Raw genomic sequence first — 16,219 nt, forward strand, 5'->3', positions numbered from 1 at the left:
CCAATAAATATCATTCATCTATATTAGTTCATTCTCCACTCGTCCCATCCTCTCACCTGGCTAGCTGGTTGCCTGTCAGGCCAGTGCTGGTGATAGACTCCTCTCCCAGCATCTCTCTGCAGTAGCTGTAGAACGCTCTCACCACCTCCAATAACACACTGCCCACTATCAGAGGACCTGAGAGAGACCACCATCAATATTATCACACACGGCCCACTATCAGAGGACCTGAGAGAGACCACCATCATTATCATCACACACGGCCCACTATCAGAGGACCTGAGAGAGACCAGCATCATTATCATCACACACTGCCCACTATCAGAGGACCTGCGAGAGACCAGCATCATTATCATCACACACTGTCCACTATCAGAGGACCTGAGAGACCACCATCATCACACACTGCCCACTATCAGAGGACCTGAGAGAGACCAGCATCATTATCATCACACACTACCCACTATCAGAGGACCTGAGAGAGACCAGCATCATTATCATCACACACTGTCCACTATCAGAGGACCTGAGAGAGACCACCATCATCATCACACACTGCCCACTATCAGAGGACCTGAGAGAGACCAGCATCATTATCATCACACACTGCCCACTATCAGAGGACCTGAGAGAGACCACCATCATCATCACACACTGCCCACTATCAGAGGACCTGAGAGAGACCACCATCATCATCATCACACACTGCCCACTATCAGAGGACCTGAGAGAGACCACCATCATCACACACTGCCCACTATCAGAGGACCTGAGAGAGACCAGCATCATTATCATCACACGCTGCCCACTATCAGAGGACCTGAGAGAGACCGCCATCATTATCACAAACTACCCACTACCAGAGGACCTGAGAGAGACCACCATTATTATCATCACACACTGCCCACTATCAGAGGACCTGAGAGAGACCACCATCATCATCACACACTGCCCACTATCAGAGGACCTGAGAGAGACCACCATCATCATCATCACACACTGCCCACTATCAGAGGACCTGAGAGAGACCACCATCATTATCATCACACACTGCCCACTATCAGAGGACCTGAGAGAGACCAGCATCATTATCATCACACGCTGCCCACTATCAGAGGACCTGAGAGAGACCACCATCATTATCATCATCATTATCACAAACTACCCACTACCAGAGGACCTGAGAGAGACCACCATTATTATCATCACACACTGCCCACTATCAGAGGACCTGAGAGAGACCACCATCATTATCACAAACTGCCCACTACCAGAGGACCTGAGAGAGACCACCATCATCGTCATTATCATTATCACACACTGCCCACTATCAGAGGACCTGAGAGAGACCACCATCATTATCATCACACACTGCCCACTATCAGAGGACCTGAGAGAGACCAGCATCATTATCATCACACGCTGCCCACTATCAGAGGACCTGAGAGAGACCACCATCATTATCATCATCATTATCACAAACTACCCACTACCAGAGGACCTGAGAGAGACCACCATCATTATCATCATCATTATCACAAACTACCCACTACCAGAGGACCTGAGAGAGACCACCATCATTATCAACACACACTGCCCACTATCAGAGGACCTGAGAGAGACCAGCATCATAATCATCATCATTATCACAAACTGCCCACTACCAGAGGACCTGAGAGAGACCACCATCATCGTCATTATCATTATCACACACTGCCCACTATCAGAGGACCTGAGAGAGATGAACATCATCACCACTACACCCTACTTACCAGCAGAGGGCTTAATACAGATGGAGAGAGTGAGAAGGGGAGGGGGGGGTGGGAGAGAAGAGGCCTGAAGTAGGGGAGGTGTGTGTTTACCTATCTCTGGCTTATCTATAAGGCTGATGATGATGCGGAATGGTCGTAGATAACCAATCACGCTCTCCGGGTCCGCCTCCACATCCTTCTGATTCAAGATGTTGATCAAAGCCTAAGGACAGAGACACAGAGGACACACACCGTTACACCACTGGGTATTTACTGAATTCAAGTTCACCTTGTTTTCATGGTTTCATATTAAAATGAATGACTTGCATTTAAGGGCAGGTGTTTTAAGTCCTTCATGAGGTTTAATCATCTGTAACAGTATGATTTATATACTGCAACTGATCAACATTAGTGTTAACTAGTGTGTCCGACCTGCACTAAGAGTTCTCTGGAGTGGGTGTTGAAGTAGAAGGCTGTGTGTTCCTCCATGGAGATGAAGAGGTCATGGTCTGCAGCAACCATACCCCCCTTAATGTCTGTGCCTGGGGAACAGCAACACACACAGAGATACAGTTATTCACTTATAATACCAAGGCATACATTTTATTCTCTGAAAGGAGAGGTGCAAACAATTGAGGCTACATGGATACATTTATTAGGTAGACCTAAACGACATTAGCTACAACTACATTTATTAGCCACATAGTGAAGTATATTCAGGCCTACTGCTAGACTACAACTCAAAGCCATAACTTCATTGTGTGTGGTGTGTGTGTGTGTGTGAGTGAACATGGCCGTGGTGCATGTCTATCCACACTAACTACCTAGCAGCCAGGCGTAGAGGCGTCTGTTGAGGGACATGTCTCTGCGGAGCAGCGTGAGGGAAGCAGCAGACACCACTGTGATCGTGTCCTCCCTAGTCATAGGAATACTGCCTTGGGTTGGGTCCTGAGGTAATAACAGGGACAGTTACACATGGGGCACAGGGAAAAGGAAAGGGGAGAGGATGAAGATAGAGAGGCAAAGAAAGAAGAGTTGGAAGAGGAGATGAAAGAGGATTAAGGGAGGAGCAGGACAGAGTATATAAGGAGGAGGAGGTGAGGAGGAAGAGGAGATGAGGAGGTGAGAAGGAGAATGAGGAGGTGAGGAGAAGGAGGTGAGACAGAGGAGAAAAAGGAATAGGAGGAGGTGGTGGTGGAGGAAGAGGAGGAGGTAAACTAACCTCTGAGAAAAACATTGACGCTTACACGGACACGGTGACTGAGTTCATCGGGAAGTGTATAGGGGATGTTGTTCCAACGGTGACTATTAAAACCTACCCAAACCAGAAACCGTGGATAAATGGCAGCAATCGCGCAAAACTGAAAGCGCGAACCACCGCATTTAACCATGGCAAGGTGACTGGGAATATACAAACAGTGTAGTTATTCCCTCCGTAATGCAAGTCAAACATGCAAAATGTCAGTACAGAGGCAAAGTGGAGTCGCAATTCAGCGGCTCAGACAAGACTTATGTGGCAGGGTCTACAGACAACGCGGACACCGATGTCTTGCTCCCAGACAAGCTAAACACCTTCTTTGCCCGCTTGGAGTAGAACACAGTGCCACCGACGTGGCCGGCTCCCAAGGACTGTGGGCTCTCGTTCTCCGTGGCCAACGTGAGTAAGACATCTAAACGTGTTAACCCTCGCAAGGCTGCCGGCCCAGACGGCATCCTTAGCCGCGTCCTAAGAGCATGTGCAGACCAGCTAGCTGTAGTGTTTACTGACATATTCAATCTCTCCCTATCAAAGTCTGCTGTCCCCACTTGCTTCAAGATGTCCACCATTGTTTATGTAACCAACAAAGTAAAGGTAACTGAACTAAATGACTATCGCCCTGTAGCACTCACTTCTGTCATCATGAACCTCTACCTTACCTGACACCCTAGCCTGACACCCTAGACCCTCCTCAATTTGCATACCGCCCCAATAGATCCACAGACGATGCAATTTACATTGTGCTGCACACTGCCCTATCCCATCTGGACAGGAGGAATACCTACGTCAGGATGCTGTTCATTGACTATAGCTCAGCCTTCAACACCATAGTACCCTCCAAGCTCATCCTTAAGCTCAGGGCCCTGGGTCTGAACCCCGCCGTATGCAACTTGGTACTGGACATCCAGAAAGGCCGCATCCAGGTGGTGAAGGTAGGAAACAACAACTTCGCTGATCATCAACACAGGGGCCCCAAATGGGTGCGTGCTCAGCCCCTTCCTGTACTCCCTGTTCACCCATGACTGCATGGCCATTCACACCTCCAACTCAATCATCAAGTTTTCAGTCGACACAACAGTATTAGGCCTGATTACCAACAATGACAAGACAACCTACAGGGAGGAGGTGAGGGGCCTGGCAGAGTGGGGCCAGGAAAATAACCTCTCACTCAACGTCTACAAAAAAAAGAAACTGACCGTGGACTTCAGGAAACAGCATGCCCCTATCCACATCGACGAGACCGCAATCGAGAAGGTGGAAAGCTTCATGTTCCTTGGTGTACACATCACTCACAATCTGAAATGGTCACGCAGACAGTGTTGTGAAGAAGGCGCAATAGCGCCTCTTCAACCTCAGGAGGCTGAAGAAATTCGGCTTGGCCCCTAAAACCCTCACAAATTTTTACAGATGCACAATTGAGAGCATCCTGTTGGGCTGTATCACCGCCTGGTACGGCAACTGCACCACCCAAACGCAGAGCTCTCCAGAGGGTGGTACTGTCTGCCCAACGCATCACCGGGGGCACACTGCCTGCCCTCCAGGACACCTACAGCACCTGATGTCACAGGAAGGCCAAAAAGATCATCAAGGACATCAACCACCCGAGCCGCAGCCTGTTCACCCTGCTACCATCCAGAAGGCGAGGTCAGTACAGGTGCATCAAAGCAGGGACCAAGAGACTAAAAAACAGCTTCTATCTCAAGGCCATCGGACTGTTAAATAGCCATCACTAGCCGGGTCCCACCCAGCTACTCATCCCTACAACCTTACGACGGTGCTGCCGTATATACATTGAATCACTGGCCACTTTAAATAATGGAAGACTATTCACTTAAATAATGTTTACATACTGCTTTACGCATATCATACAGTGGCAAGAAAAAGTATGTGAACCCATTGGAATTACCTGGATTTCTGCATAGATTTGTCATAAAATGTGATCTGATCTTCATCTAAGTCACAACAACAGACAAACACAGTCTGCTTAAACTAATAACACACAAACAATTATATGTTTTCATGTATTTATTGAACAGACTGTGTAAACATTTACAGTGCAGGGTGGGAAAAGTATGTGAACCCTTGGATTTAATACCTGGTTGACCCTTCTTTTTGCAGCAATAACCTCAACCAAACATTTTCTGTAGTTGCGGATCAGACCTGCACAATGGTCAGGAGGAATTTTGGACCATTCCTCTTTACAAAACTGTATCAGTTCAGCAATATTCTTGGGATGTCTGGTGTGAACCAGTCTTTTGAGGTCATGCGCCACAGCATCTCAAATCGGTTTGAGGTCAGGAATCTGATTGGGCCACTCCAGAAGGCATATTTTCTTCTGTTGAAGCCATTCTGTTGTTGATTTACTTATGTGTCCTGTTGCATCACCCAACTTCTGTTGAGCTTCAATTGGTGGACAGATAGCCTAACATTCTCCGGCAAAATGTCTTGATAAACTTGGGAATTAATTTTTCCGTCGATGATAGCAAGCTGTCCAGGCCCCGAGGCAGCAAAGCAGCCCTAAACCACGATGCTCCCTCCACAATACTTTATAGTGGGGATGAGGTTTTGATGTTGGTGTGCTGTGCCTTTTTTTCTCCACACATAGTATTGTGTGTTCCTTCTAAACAACTCAATTGTAGTTTCATCTGTCCACAGAATATTTTGCCAGTAGTGCTATGGAACATCCAGGTGCACTTTTGCAAACTTCTGACGTGCAGCAATGTTTTTTTTGGACAGCAATGGCATCTTCCGTGGTGTCCTCCCATGAACACCATTCTTGTTTAGTGTTTTACGTATCGTAGACTCATCAACAGAGATGTTAGCATGTTCCAGAGATGTACAGTATATCACAAAAGTGAGTACACCCCTCACATTTTTGTAAATATTTGAGTATATCTTTTCATGTGACAACACTGAAGAAATGACACTTTGCTACAATGTAAAGTAGTGAGTGTACAGCTTGTATAACAGTGTACATTTGCTGTCCCCTCAAAATAACTCAACACACCGCTATTAATGTCTAAACCGCTGGCAACAAAAGTGAGTACGACCCCAAAAGATATACTCAAATATTTACAAAAATGTGAGGGGTGTACTCACTTTTGTGATATACTGTATGTAAGTCTTTAGCTGACATTCTAGGATTCTTCTTAACCTCATTGAGGATTCTGCGCTGTGCTCTTGCAGTCATCTTCGCAGGAAGGCCACTCCTAGGGAGAGTCGCAACAGTGCTGAACTTTCTCCATTTATAGACAATTTGTCTTACCGTGGACTGATTGAACATCAAGGCTTTTAGAGATACTTTTGTAACCATTTCCTGCTTTATGCAAGTCAAAAATTCTTAATTTTAGGTCTTTTGAGATCTCTTTTCTTCAAGGCATGGTTCACATCAGGCAATGCTTCTTGTGAATAGCAAACTCAAATTGTGTGAGTGTTTTTTTATAGGGCAGGGCAGCTCTAACCAACGTTTCCAATCTCGTCTCATTGATTGGACTCATCGTTAGCTGACTCCAATTAGCTTTCGGAGAAGTCATTAGCCTAGGGGTTCACATACTTTTTCCAACCTACACTGTGAAAGTTTAAATTATGTATTCAATATAGACAAGAAAAATACAATAATTTGTGTGTTATTAGTTGAAGCACACCATGTTTGTCTATTGGTGTGACAGATGAAGATCAGATCAAATTTGATGACCAATTTATGCAGAAATCTAGGTAATTCCAAAGGGTTCACAAACTTTTTCTTGCCACTGTATGTATATACTGTATTCTATTCTACTGTATTTAGTCAATACCACTCCGACATTGCTCGTCCAAATATTTATATATTTCTTAATTCCATTATTTTACTTTTAGATTTGTGTATTGTTGTGGATTGTTAGATACTACTTCATTGTAGGAGCTAGGCACAAAAGCATTTCGCTACACCTGCAATAACATTTGCTAAATATGTGTATGTGACCAATAAAATGTGATTTTAACATTACTTACCAGGCAGGTGGCCAAGGAGAAGAAGAAGAGCAGGATCTCCAGCATGTTCCTCTGCACCAGAACATTAGAGTCCTGCAGAGACAGACATAGCGCCTTCACCTGGGAGAGACAGACAGACAGACAGGTTATACAACATATCCAACATGGCCAACACAACCCTACACTCGCTCACACTAACACACAATAACTCACCACCAGGCGGTTGTCATAGCCCAGCATGCGTGTTTGCTGGTGCGGGGGGGTTAAGCGGTCAAAGTGTGTGACGATGAAGAGAGAGGCGGGCAGCCGGACTAGAGGGCTGATCAACACACTGCCCCACAGAGCCCCATAGAACACCTGCTGGCCCACCAACATAGACAGTCTCAGTAGCAACGCATCCGTCCTGGAGAGAGGGGAGAGGGGGAAGAGGATTAGTAATATCATGCAACTATATATGCAAAAGAAAATACAATGAGTGTACAAAACATTAGGAACACCTAATATTAAGTTGCACCCCCTTTTTCCCTCAGAACAGCCTCAATTCATCAAGGCATGGATTCTACAAGGTGTCGAAAGCGGTCCACAGGGATGCTGGCCCATGTTGACTCCAATGCTTCCCACAGTTGTGTCAAGTTGGCTGTATGTCCTTTGGTGGTGGTCCATTCTTGATACACATGGGAAACTGTTGATCGTGGAAAACCCAGCAGTGTTGCAGATCTCAAACTGGTGCACCTGGCAACTATTATCATACCCCGTTCAAAGGCACTTAAATCTTTTGTCTTGCCCATTCACCCTTAATGGCACACATACACAATCCATGTCTCAATTGTGTCAAGGCTTTCCCCTTCATCTACACTGATTAAAGTGGAATTAACACGTGACATCAATAAGGGATCATAGCTTTCACCTGGTCAGTCTGTCATGTTTTGTACACTCAGTGTATATTGCAATATATATTGCAATTTTGCAGGTGTGTGTGCGCGCACGTACCTGTCATAAACCTCAGCCCCCTCCTCCAGGCCAGGCAGTAGTCCAGTGATGAAGGCCTGTAGGCTGGGCAGTAGGGCCCTCTGTAGGGGGAGGTAGTAGCGCTCATACAGCGTCAACAGGGCTGGCTTCACCGCCATTGCAGCATGGCCCAGCAACGGGAACAGCCCCGAGCTAACACACACACAAAGATAGAGATCAATACAACACATTAACTCACACACACACATCAGTACAGGATAACACACAATCCATTAACACATGGACAATAGGCCTACAACACCTCAGGACAGACAGACAATACAGACGGACGGACAGACGGACGGACACATCCTATGGGTTAGCATGAGTCCTACACCTGTAGATGAAGAGGTCCTTGGCCAACCATTTGGTGCCGATGATCTTGAAGATGACCTCATAGGTCTCCAGGGCCTTGATGTGCACTCCGCTGGGCAGGGCCGGGTGCAGACACTGGGCCAGACGCTTCCCAATGATTAGCCTCTTGGGCAGCAGAGAGTAGCGCAGGTTACTCTGCAGGGCCTGGGGAGGGAGGATTAGAGAGAGGGAGAGCGGTGATGAAGGGGGGTAACTACCTGGTACCAAATGGCGCTTGTGGTGGTAGTTAGTGGTGTGTGTTGTAATGAATACCAAAGAAATAAGCAATTATTGTATATCTAATATGTAATTTGTCTGGGCTATTGACAAAAAAAAAAAAGAGGTCATGCAGTATTGACACTGTCAACATAACCAAATAGATGAGCAGGAACTGGAAGTGTTGCTTTGTTTACATGACAGATTAAAGTGGCCTGAAGAGATCCTCACTCATTCTCACATAGCCCCTAGACACACACAGATCAACACACACTGGCATTCTACCATAACACTCTGAAGCAAACATCCTTCTTGCTAAATGTGTCACAAGCAGTGACCTACTAGTGTCCAAAGTCCCCTTGGGTGGAGCAAGAGACAGAGTTAGGCCATGTATTCTGGGCTACTGCAGTAGAACAGTTTAACGAGAAATGTTAAACTGAGTGCTTGCAAAAGCAATCAATACACTCTGTATGACAGGTCAATGAGAGTTTGAATAATGTGTTGTCTTCTAACAGCTTTAATAGTTAGAAGCAAATACATTATCAAGTAAAAGGTATAGACTATCATCCTCTCCATTGAATGATTGTGGGCTAAGTGAATGAACACTGATGTAGGCTTATTTTCTGAAACTCGATTGATAGATTGGGAATGTTTTTCCATCTCATAGCGGATGCCAATCTCACGGTCCACTGATCTTGGAGCCAGATCCAGACAGAACCAGACGCAACCATGGCAACACCAGCAGGACGGACAAGTGACTGCAGGTAGTGACTGGGCCCAGAGCCAGAAAGCCACTCAAACACAGAAAGTACAATACTCTGACCAAGAGCCCAATAACATGGCTAACTCGTCAATGCTAAAGAATAAGCAGTTAGCTTCTACTCTGTAAGGACATGAATACACTCAGAAAATGCCACCATTGATTTGGTCAGTCACTCTCAATCAGATATCAGAGTCTATTGACGTACAGGTGCGTCAATCTAAATAACATAATACAAAAATCTCCATCAAAATCAGTCAGTTTAAGCTGGAGATATCTATGGCGGCCTTCCACATCTGTGGTTTGGCCTTCAAACTCGATGGAAATATGAGATTCTCACGAACACGATGGTGGTCTCTACGACCCCCTCAAGCCCCAAGGGAGTCGTCAGAAGTCAGTACTGACAATGTGCCAACTTTTGTTTGTGGAAAGGGGAGATTCTCATGAACACGATGGTGTTCTTCGTTTTGCTCTAAGACACCTACAAGTGTTGCGGGACTCGTCTGAAGGTAACCGATAGCGGTAAAAAAAAATATATAATAATGGTATGGAGGTAGTTTTGTGCCTACCCAAAAAGGGGTTAAATATGTGTTAAAAAAACTAAAATATTTATAGGACAGACACTTCAAACCCTTATTCCTTATGAATCATTTTTGGACTTTTTTTGTGCAAATTTTGGTCTGCCTGGTGACATCACATTCATGAGCTTGGGTCCCAAGAAAACACTGAACTTCTCATTTTGGTCCCAGGCTGAAAAAGAACCCCTGGTCTAGAGTGGCTTCATGTCTGAATATATTGTACCAGCCATGTTAACTGTACCTTGTTGAGTTTACCCAGAGAGGAGATGAGGTCGGCCCATTCACTGGATGACTCAAAGTTCCGCAGGGCCTTCTCGATGACTGCCGCGTAACTACGGTAACGGTAGTCATTCTGCAGCTCCTGCTCCTCGGGATCCATAATGCCCGACTCACGTCCCAGCATGCTCAGCGTGTGTCTGGGGAAAGGGGGAGAACGGGAAACAGAGAGGAGAGGGGGCGACAGAACAGATATTTGTTGTCAGACATTAATCCCTACATCAGGGTCATGTCCACTAGGCTCAAATTGGAAGAAAACAGTGGAAAGTGGAGCCTGGTAATAACCTACATGTACCTGAAATTGAATTGTTTTGATACGGTGTCCCCTAATGAACACAACCGAGATTTCTGTTTGTAACATTGAGCTATGTTGCAGAGGAATTTCTCCTGCAAACGCAAATTGATATGGTCACAGTGACACATGCGGTCACACACACGCACACACACACAGGAATCACAATGAGCTCATTCATGATTGGGTCTGCTCTGTGCTGGTCTGCCTGACCTGGCTTGAATTCTGAAAATAGTCTAACAGACAACTGGAATTTAGGACACAGGGCGACTGATTCCTGTTGAACACATCTACACATGCTCCCAGAGGAACAAACATCAGTGCCCCTATTCACAAAGTGTCTCAGAGTAGAAGTGCTGATCTAGGATGAGTTTTGCCTTTTAAAGACAGAATTCGCAGTAGGGGGAAACATCGCCACTTGCAGCCACACCACCGTTGTTATTGTTTTTGTTGCCGAGCTGAGGAGCATCGAGCAGAATGGTAAAAAAATTATATCCAGTACATATTGTTCTCTTCTATCACACGTGGCTGTTTCACCATTAAGGATCAATAAGATGGGAGCACTCTTACTCAGATGATTTGTCACATGCGTAGAATACAACAGGTGTAGACCTTACAGTGAAATCCTTACTTACAAGCCCTTAACCAACGCAGTTTTAAGAAAAATCTGTGTTAAGTAAAAAATAAGAAATAAAAAAGTAACAAATAATTAAAGAGCAGCAGTAAAATAACAATAGCGAGGGTATATACAGTGGGTTCCGATACAGAGTCAATGTGCGGGGGACCGGTTAGTCGAGGTAATATGTACATGTAGGTAGAGTGCGGTAGCAGAGAGAACAGTCTATGACTTGGGTGGCTGGAGTCCTTGACAATTTTTAGGGCATTCCTCTGACACCGCCTGGTATAGAGGTCCTGGATGGCAGGAAGCTTGGCCCCAGTGATGTACTGGGCTGCACGCACTACCCTCTGTAGTGCCTTGCGGTCGGAGGCTGAGCAGTTGTCGTACCAGGCAGTGATGCAACCAGTCGGTATGATCTCGATGTTGCAGCTGTAGAACCTTTTGAGGATCTGAGGACCAATGCCAAATCTTTTTAGTTTCCTGAGGGGCAATAGGCGTTGTCGTGCCCTCTTCACGACTGTCTTGGCGTTTGAACCATTCTAGTTTGTTGGTGATGTTGACACCAAGGAACTTGAAGCTCTCAACCTGCTCCACTACAGCCCTGTCATGAGAATGGGGGCGTGCTCGGTTCTCCTTTTGCTGTAGTCCACAATCATCTCCTTTGTCTTGATCACGTTGAGGGAGAGGTTGTTATCCTGGCACCACACGGTCAGGTCTACAACCTCCTCCCTATAGGCTGTCTCGTTGTTGTCAGTGATCAGGCCTACCACTGTTGTGTCATCAGCAAACTTAATGATGGTGTTGGAGTCATGCCTGGCCATGCAGTCATGAGTAAACAGAGAGTACAAGAGGGGACTGAGCACGCACCCAAGGGGCCCCCATGTTGAGGATCAGTGTGGCGGATGTGTTGTTACCTACCCTTACCACCTGGGGGCAGCCTGTCAGGAAGTCCAGGATCCAGTTGCAGAGGGAGGTTTTAATCCCAGGGTCTTTAGCTTAGTGATGAGCTTTGAGGGCACTATGGTGTTGAACACTGAGCTGTAGTCAATGAATGGCATTCTCACATAGGTGTTCCTTTTGTCCAGGTGGGCCATGGCAGTGCGGAGTGCAAAAGAGATTGCATCATCTGTTGATCTGTTGGGGTGGTATGCAAATTGGAATGGGTCTAGGGTTTCTGTGATAATGGTGTTGATGTGGGCCATGACCAGCCTTTCAAAGCACTTCATGGCTACAGATGTGAGTGCTACGGGTCGGTAGTCATTTAGGAAGGTTACCTTAGCGTTCTTGGGCACAGGGACTATGGTAGTCTGCTTGAAACATGTTGGTATTACAGATTCAGACAGGTTGAAAATGTCAGTGGAGACACTTGCCAGTTGGTCAGTGCATGCTCAGAGTACACGTCCTGGTAATCCGTCTGGCCCTGCAGCCTTGTGAATGTTGACCTGTTTAAAAGTATTAATCACACCAGCTACAGAGAGCGTGATAACAGTCGTCCGGAACAGCTGATGCTCTAATGCATGTTTCAGTGTTACTTGCTTCAAAGCGAGTATAGAAGTAATTTAGCTCCTTTGGTAGGCTTGTGTCACTGGGCAGCTCACGGATGTGCTTCCCTTTGTAGTCTGTAATAGTTTGCAAGCCCTGCCACATCCAACGAGCGTTGGAGCCGGTGTAGTACGATTCGATCTTAGTCCTGTATTGATGCTTTGCCTGTTTGATGGTTCGTCGAAGGGCATAGCGGGATTTCTTATAAGCTCCTTGAAAGCGGAAGCTCTACCCTTTAGTCCAGTGCGGATGTTGCCTGTAATCCATGGCTTCTGGTTGGGGTATGTACGTACTAGAGGTCGACCGATTAATTGGAATGGACGATTAAATAGGGCCGATTTCAAGTTTTCATAACAATCGGTAATCGTCATTTTTGGACACCGATTATGGCCGATTATATTGCACTCCACGAGGAGACTGCGTGGCAGGCTGACTACCTGTTACGCGAGTGCAGCAAGGAGCCAAGGAAGTTGCTAGCTAGCATTAAACTTATCTTATAAAAAACAATCAATCTTAACATAAATCACTAATTAACTACTAATTTATCATCGAATCACAGCCTACTTCGCCAAACGGGTGATGATTTAGCAAGCGCATTTGTGAAAAAAGCACTGTCGCTGCACCAATGTGTACCTAACCATAAACATCAATGCCTTTCTTAAAATCAATACACAAGTATATATTTTTAAACCTGCATATTTAGTTAATATTGCCTGCTAACATCAATTTCTTTTAACTAGGGAAATTGTGTCACTTCTCTTGCGTTCTGTGCAAGCAGAGTCAGAGTATATGCAGCAGTTTGGGCTGCCTGGCTTATTGCGAACTGTGTGAAGACCATTTCTTCCTAACAAAGACCGTAATTAATTTGCCAGAATTGTACATAATTATGACATAACATTGAAGGTTGTGCAATGTAACAGCAATATTTAGACTTAGGGATGCCACCTGTTAGATAAAATACGGAACGTATTTGACCATATTAATGACCTAAGGCTCGTATTTCTGTGTGTTATTATATTATAATTAAGTCTATGATTTGATATTTGATAGAGCAGTCTGAGCGATGGTAGGCAGCAGCAGGCTCGTAAGCATTCATTCAAACAGCACTTTCCTGCATTTGCCAGCAGCTCTTCGCTGTGCTTCAAGCATTGTGCTGTTTATGACTTCAAGAGATTAGGCTGGCAATACTATAGTGCCTATAAGAACATCCAATAGTCAGAGGTATATGAAATACAAATGGTATAGAGAGAAATAGTCCGATAATTCCTATAATAACTACAACCTAAAACGTCTTACCTGGGAATATTGAAGACTCATGTTAAAAGGAACCACCAACTTTCATATGTTCTCATGTTCTGAGCAAGTAACTGAAACGTTAGCTTTTTTTACATGGCACATATTGCACTTTTACTTTCTTCTCCAACACTTTGTTTTTGCATTATTTAAACCAAATTGAACATGTTTCATTATTTATTTGAGACTAAATTGATTTTATTGATGTATTATATTAAGTTAAAATAAAAGTGTTCATACAGTATTGTTGTAAATGTCATTATTACAAATATATATAAAAATCGTCCGATTAATCGGTATCGGCTTTTTTTGGTCCTCCAATAAATCGGTATCGGCGTTGAAAAAATCATAATCGATCAACCTCTAGTAAGTACAGTCACTGTGGGGACGATGTCAGGAGGATAGAATTATGGTCAGATTTGCCAAATGGAGAGTGAGGGAAAGATTTGTACGCGTCTGTGTGTGGAGTAAAGGTGGTCTAGAGTTTTTTTCCGCTCTTGTTGCACATTTAACATGCTGGTAGAAATGAGGTAAAACGGATTTAAGTTTCCCTGCATTAAAGTCCCTGGCCACTAGGAGCACCGCCTCTGGATGAGCGTTTCCTGTTTGCTTATGGCCATATACAGCTCATTGAGTGCGGTCTTAGTGCCATAATCAGTTTGTGGTGGTAAATAGACAGCAACGAAGAATATAGATGAAAACTATTTTGGTAAATAGTGTGGTCCACAGCTTATCATGAGAAACTCTGTCTCAGGTGAGCAAAACCTTGAGACTTCCTTAGATATCGTGCACCAGCTGTTGTTTACAAATATACATAGACCGCCACCCCTTGTCTTATCAGAGGCTACTGTTCTATCCTGCCGATACAGTGTATAACCCGTATGTTATTCATGTCGTCGTTCAGCAATGACTCGGTGAAACATCAGATATGTTTCATCGAGTCCAAGTACTGGCCCAATTAACGCACACATTAGGTTGCTGTGACAACCAATGGGATGACAAGAGTCATTTGAAAGATTTGAAATGGAGACAATCCTAGATATGCAATAAACTATTTTATTTAGCTCTGAAAAATAATTATCACTGACATAAGGTTTAACTGTATATGTTCAATGGCTCTCCTGCCAGAGGAAAGGTTGTTTTGTGTGTGTGTGTGTCTGTACACACAGTCTGTAAATGTAATAGAGCAGAGAGACATGGAGCAGAGAGAGAGGAGAGAGAGACTAACAAAAACATGGAGAGAGAAAGAGAAAGAGAAAGAGAGAGAGAGAGAGAGAGAGAGACTAACATATGGTGAGAGAGAGGGCAGGATTAGAGCAACAGAGACATCTGGACTCACTATGGGAGAGAGAGGCTTTAACTAACATAGGCAAGCCTGCACAACACACGCTTGTCAACACACACCAGACACAAACAATATTATGCGTAGAAACACAGGCTTTCCCTGGCTGTTTCGTTAAAGACGTGAGGAGTGTGTGAGGAGTCTCATTCTGGTCACTCCAGGACAGTACTCTAGAAGGTCAGTTTCTCTCTGGAAATAATTTCTCCATTAACAGAACAACACTGAGGAAGTAATATAAAACTTAATCCCTTAATCCATGGAAACAGGAGAGAACATTGTGCTGCTGAGCAACACTAACATGGCAGCCACTAACCAAGTCAGAGTACATGTCAATGACAATGCCTTGATCACACCTACAGTGTAATTGCGCAAAATGGTACGCAGCATCATCTGGATGTGTGTGCAACAAAAGGTCAACATTCACCTCTGCTACCGTTTCTGTCAAGCTGTCTATGCATACAGTTTGACGCATTTGTTCGATAAATCCAACGTATGCGCCACACAGAACGCACTGCAACTGCCTCTGCAATGCAATGCTGCAAGGCAACAACGCAACGTTCCATTGAAAATGAATGTACTTTTGGTGTACCACAATGCAATGACGCTGTCGGTGTAATCGAGGCGTGATACTGATATACTGGTCACCTGCCTACCCCCTGCTCACATCCCAAGCTCAGGCCTCATGTCCCTCCCCTCTATATGTGTAATAGCCTAGCCCTCTGTGTCTCTTTGTGTCTGTGTGTTTGAGGCTGTGTGTGGATGGTGAGATCACAGTACGTTCAACCAGCTGATTAAATAGGGCCATCTCTAATGTTCTAGCTAGGGGCTGCTTGCTTGTTTGTGAGACATCCCTATAATTCTTTATCGGTTTGTCTCCTCTACAACATTGATCTCTGTCAGTGTGTTGAAATCCTGGAAACAAGCTGAGCAGACACACACGGATTGATTTCTATCTCTATAC

The 16,219-nt window shown here is 44.9% G+C and overlaps 1 protein-coding gene across 5 annotated transcripts in view; it reads right to left on the bottom strand.

Moving 5' to 3' along the window:
- Positions 1-16,219, bottom strand: part of LOC139546464 (protein DOP1B-like) — a 49,206-nt gene that overhangs the window by 23,196 nt on the left and 9,791 nt on the right. For all 5 annotated transcript variants that reach the window (XM_071354869.1, XM_071354865.1, XM_071354867.1 and 2 more), the window contains 9 exons: positions 10,136-10,310; positions 8,324-8,505; positions 7,969-8,139; positions 7,192-7,381; positions 7,000-7,098; positions 2,576-2,699; positions 2,184-2,293; positions 1,863-1,974; positions 57-177 (listed from right to left, as the gene is read on the bottom strand). In XM_071354869.1, the coding sequence (XP_071210970.1) occupies positions 57-177; positions 1,863-1,974; positions 2,184-2,293; positions 2,576-2,699; positions 7,000-7,098; positions 7,192-7,381; positions 7,969-8,139; positions 8,324-8,505; positions 10,136-10,297 (1,271 nt within the window). In that variant the 5' untranslated portion in view covers positions 10,298-10,310. The remainder of the gene's footprint in view (positions 1-56; positions 178-1,862; positions 1,975-2,183; positions 2,294-2,575; positions 2,700-6,999; positions 7,099-7,191; positions 7,382-7,968; positions 8,140-8,323; positions 8,506-10,135; positions 10,311-16,219) is intronic.

This window comes from Salvelinus alpinus, chromosome 20 (genome assembly GCF_045679555.1).
Source record: "Salvelinus alpinus chromosome 20, SLU_Salpinus.1, whole genome shotgun sequence".
NCBI lineage: Eukaryota > Metazoa > Chordata > Actinopteri > Salmoniformes > Salmonidae > Salvelinus > Salvelinus alpinus.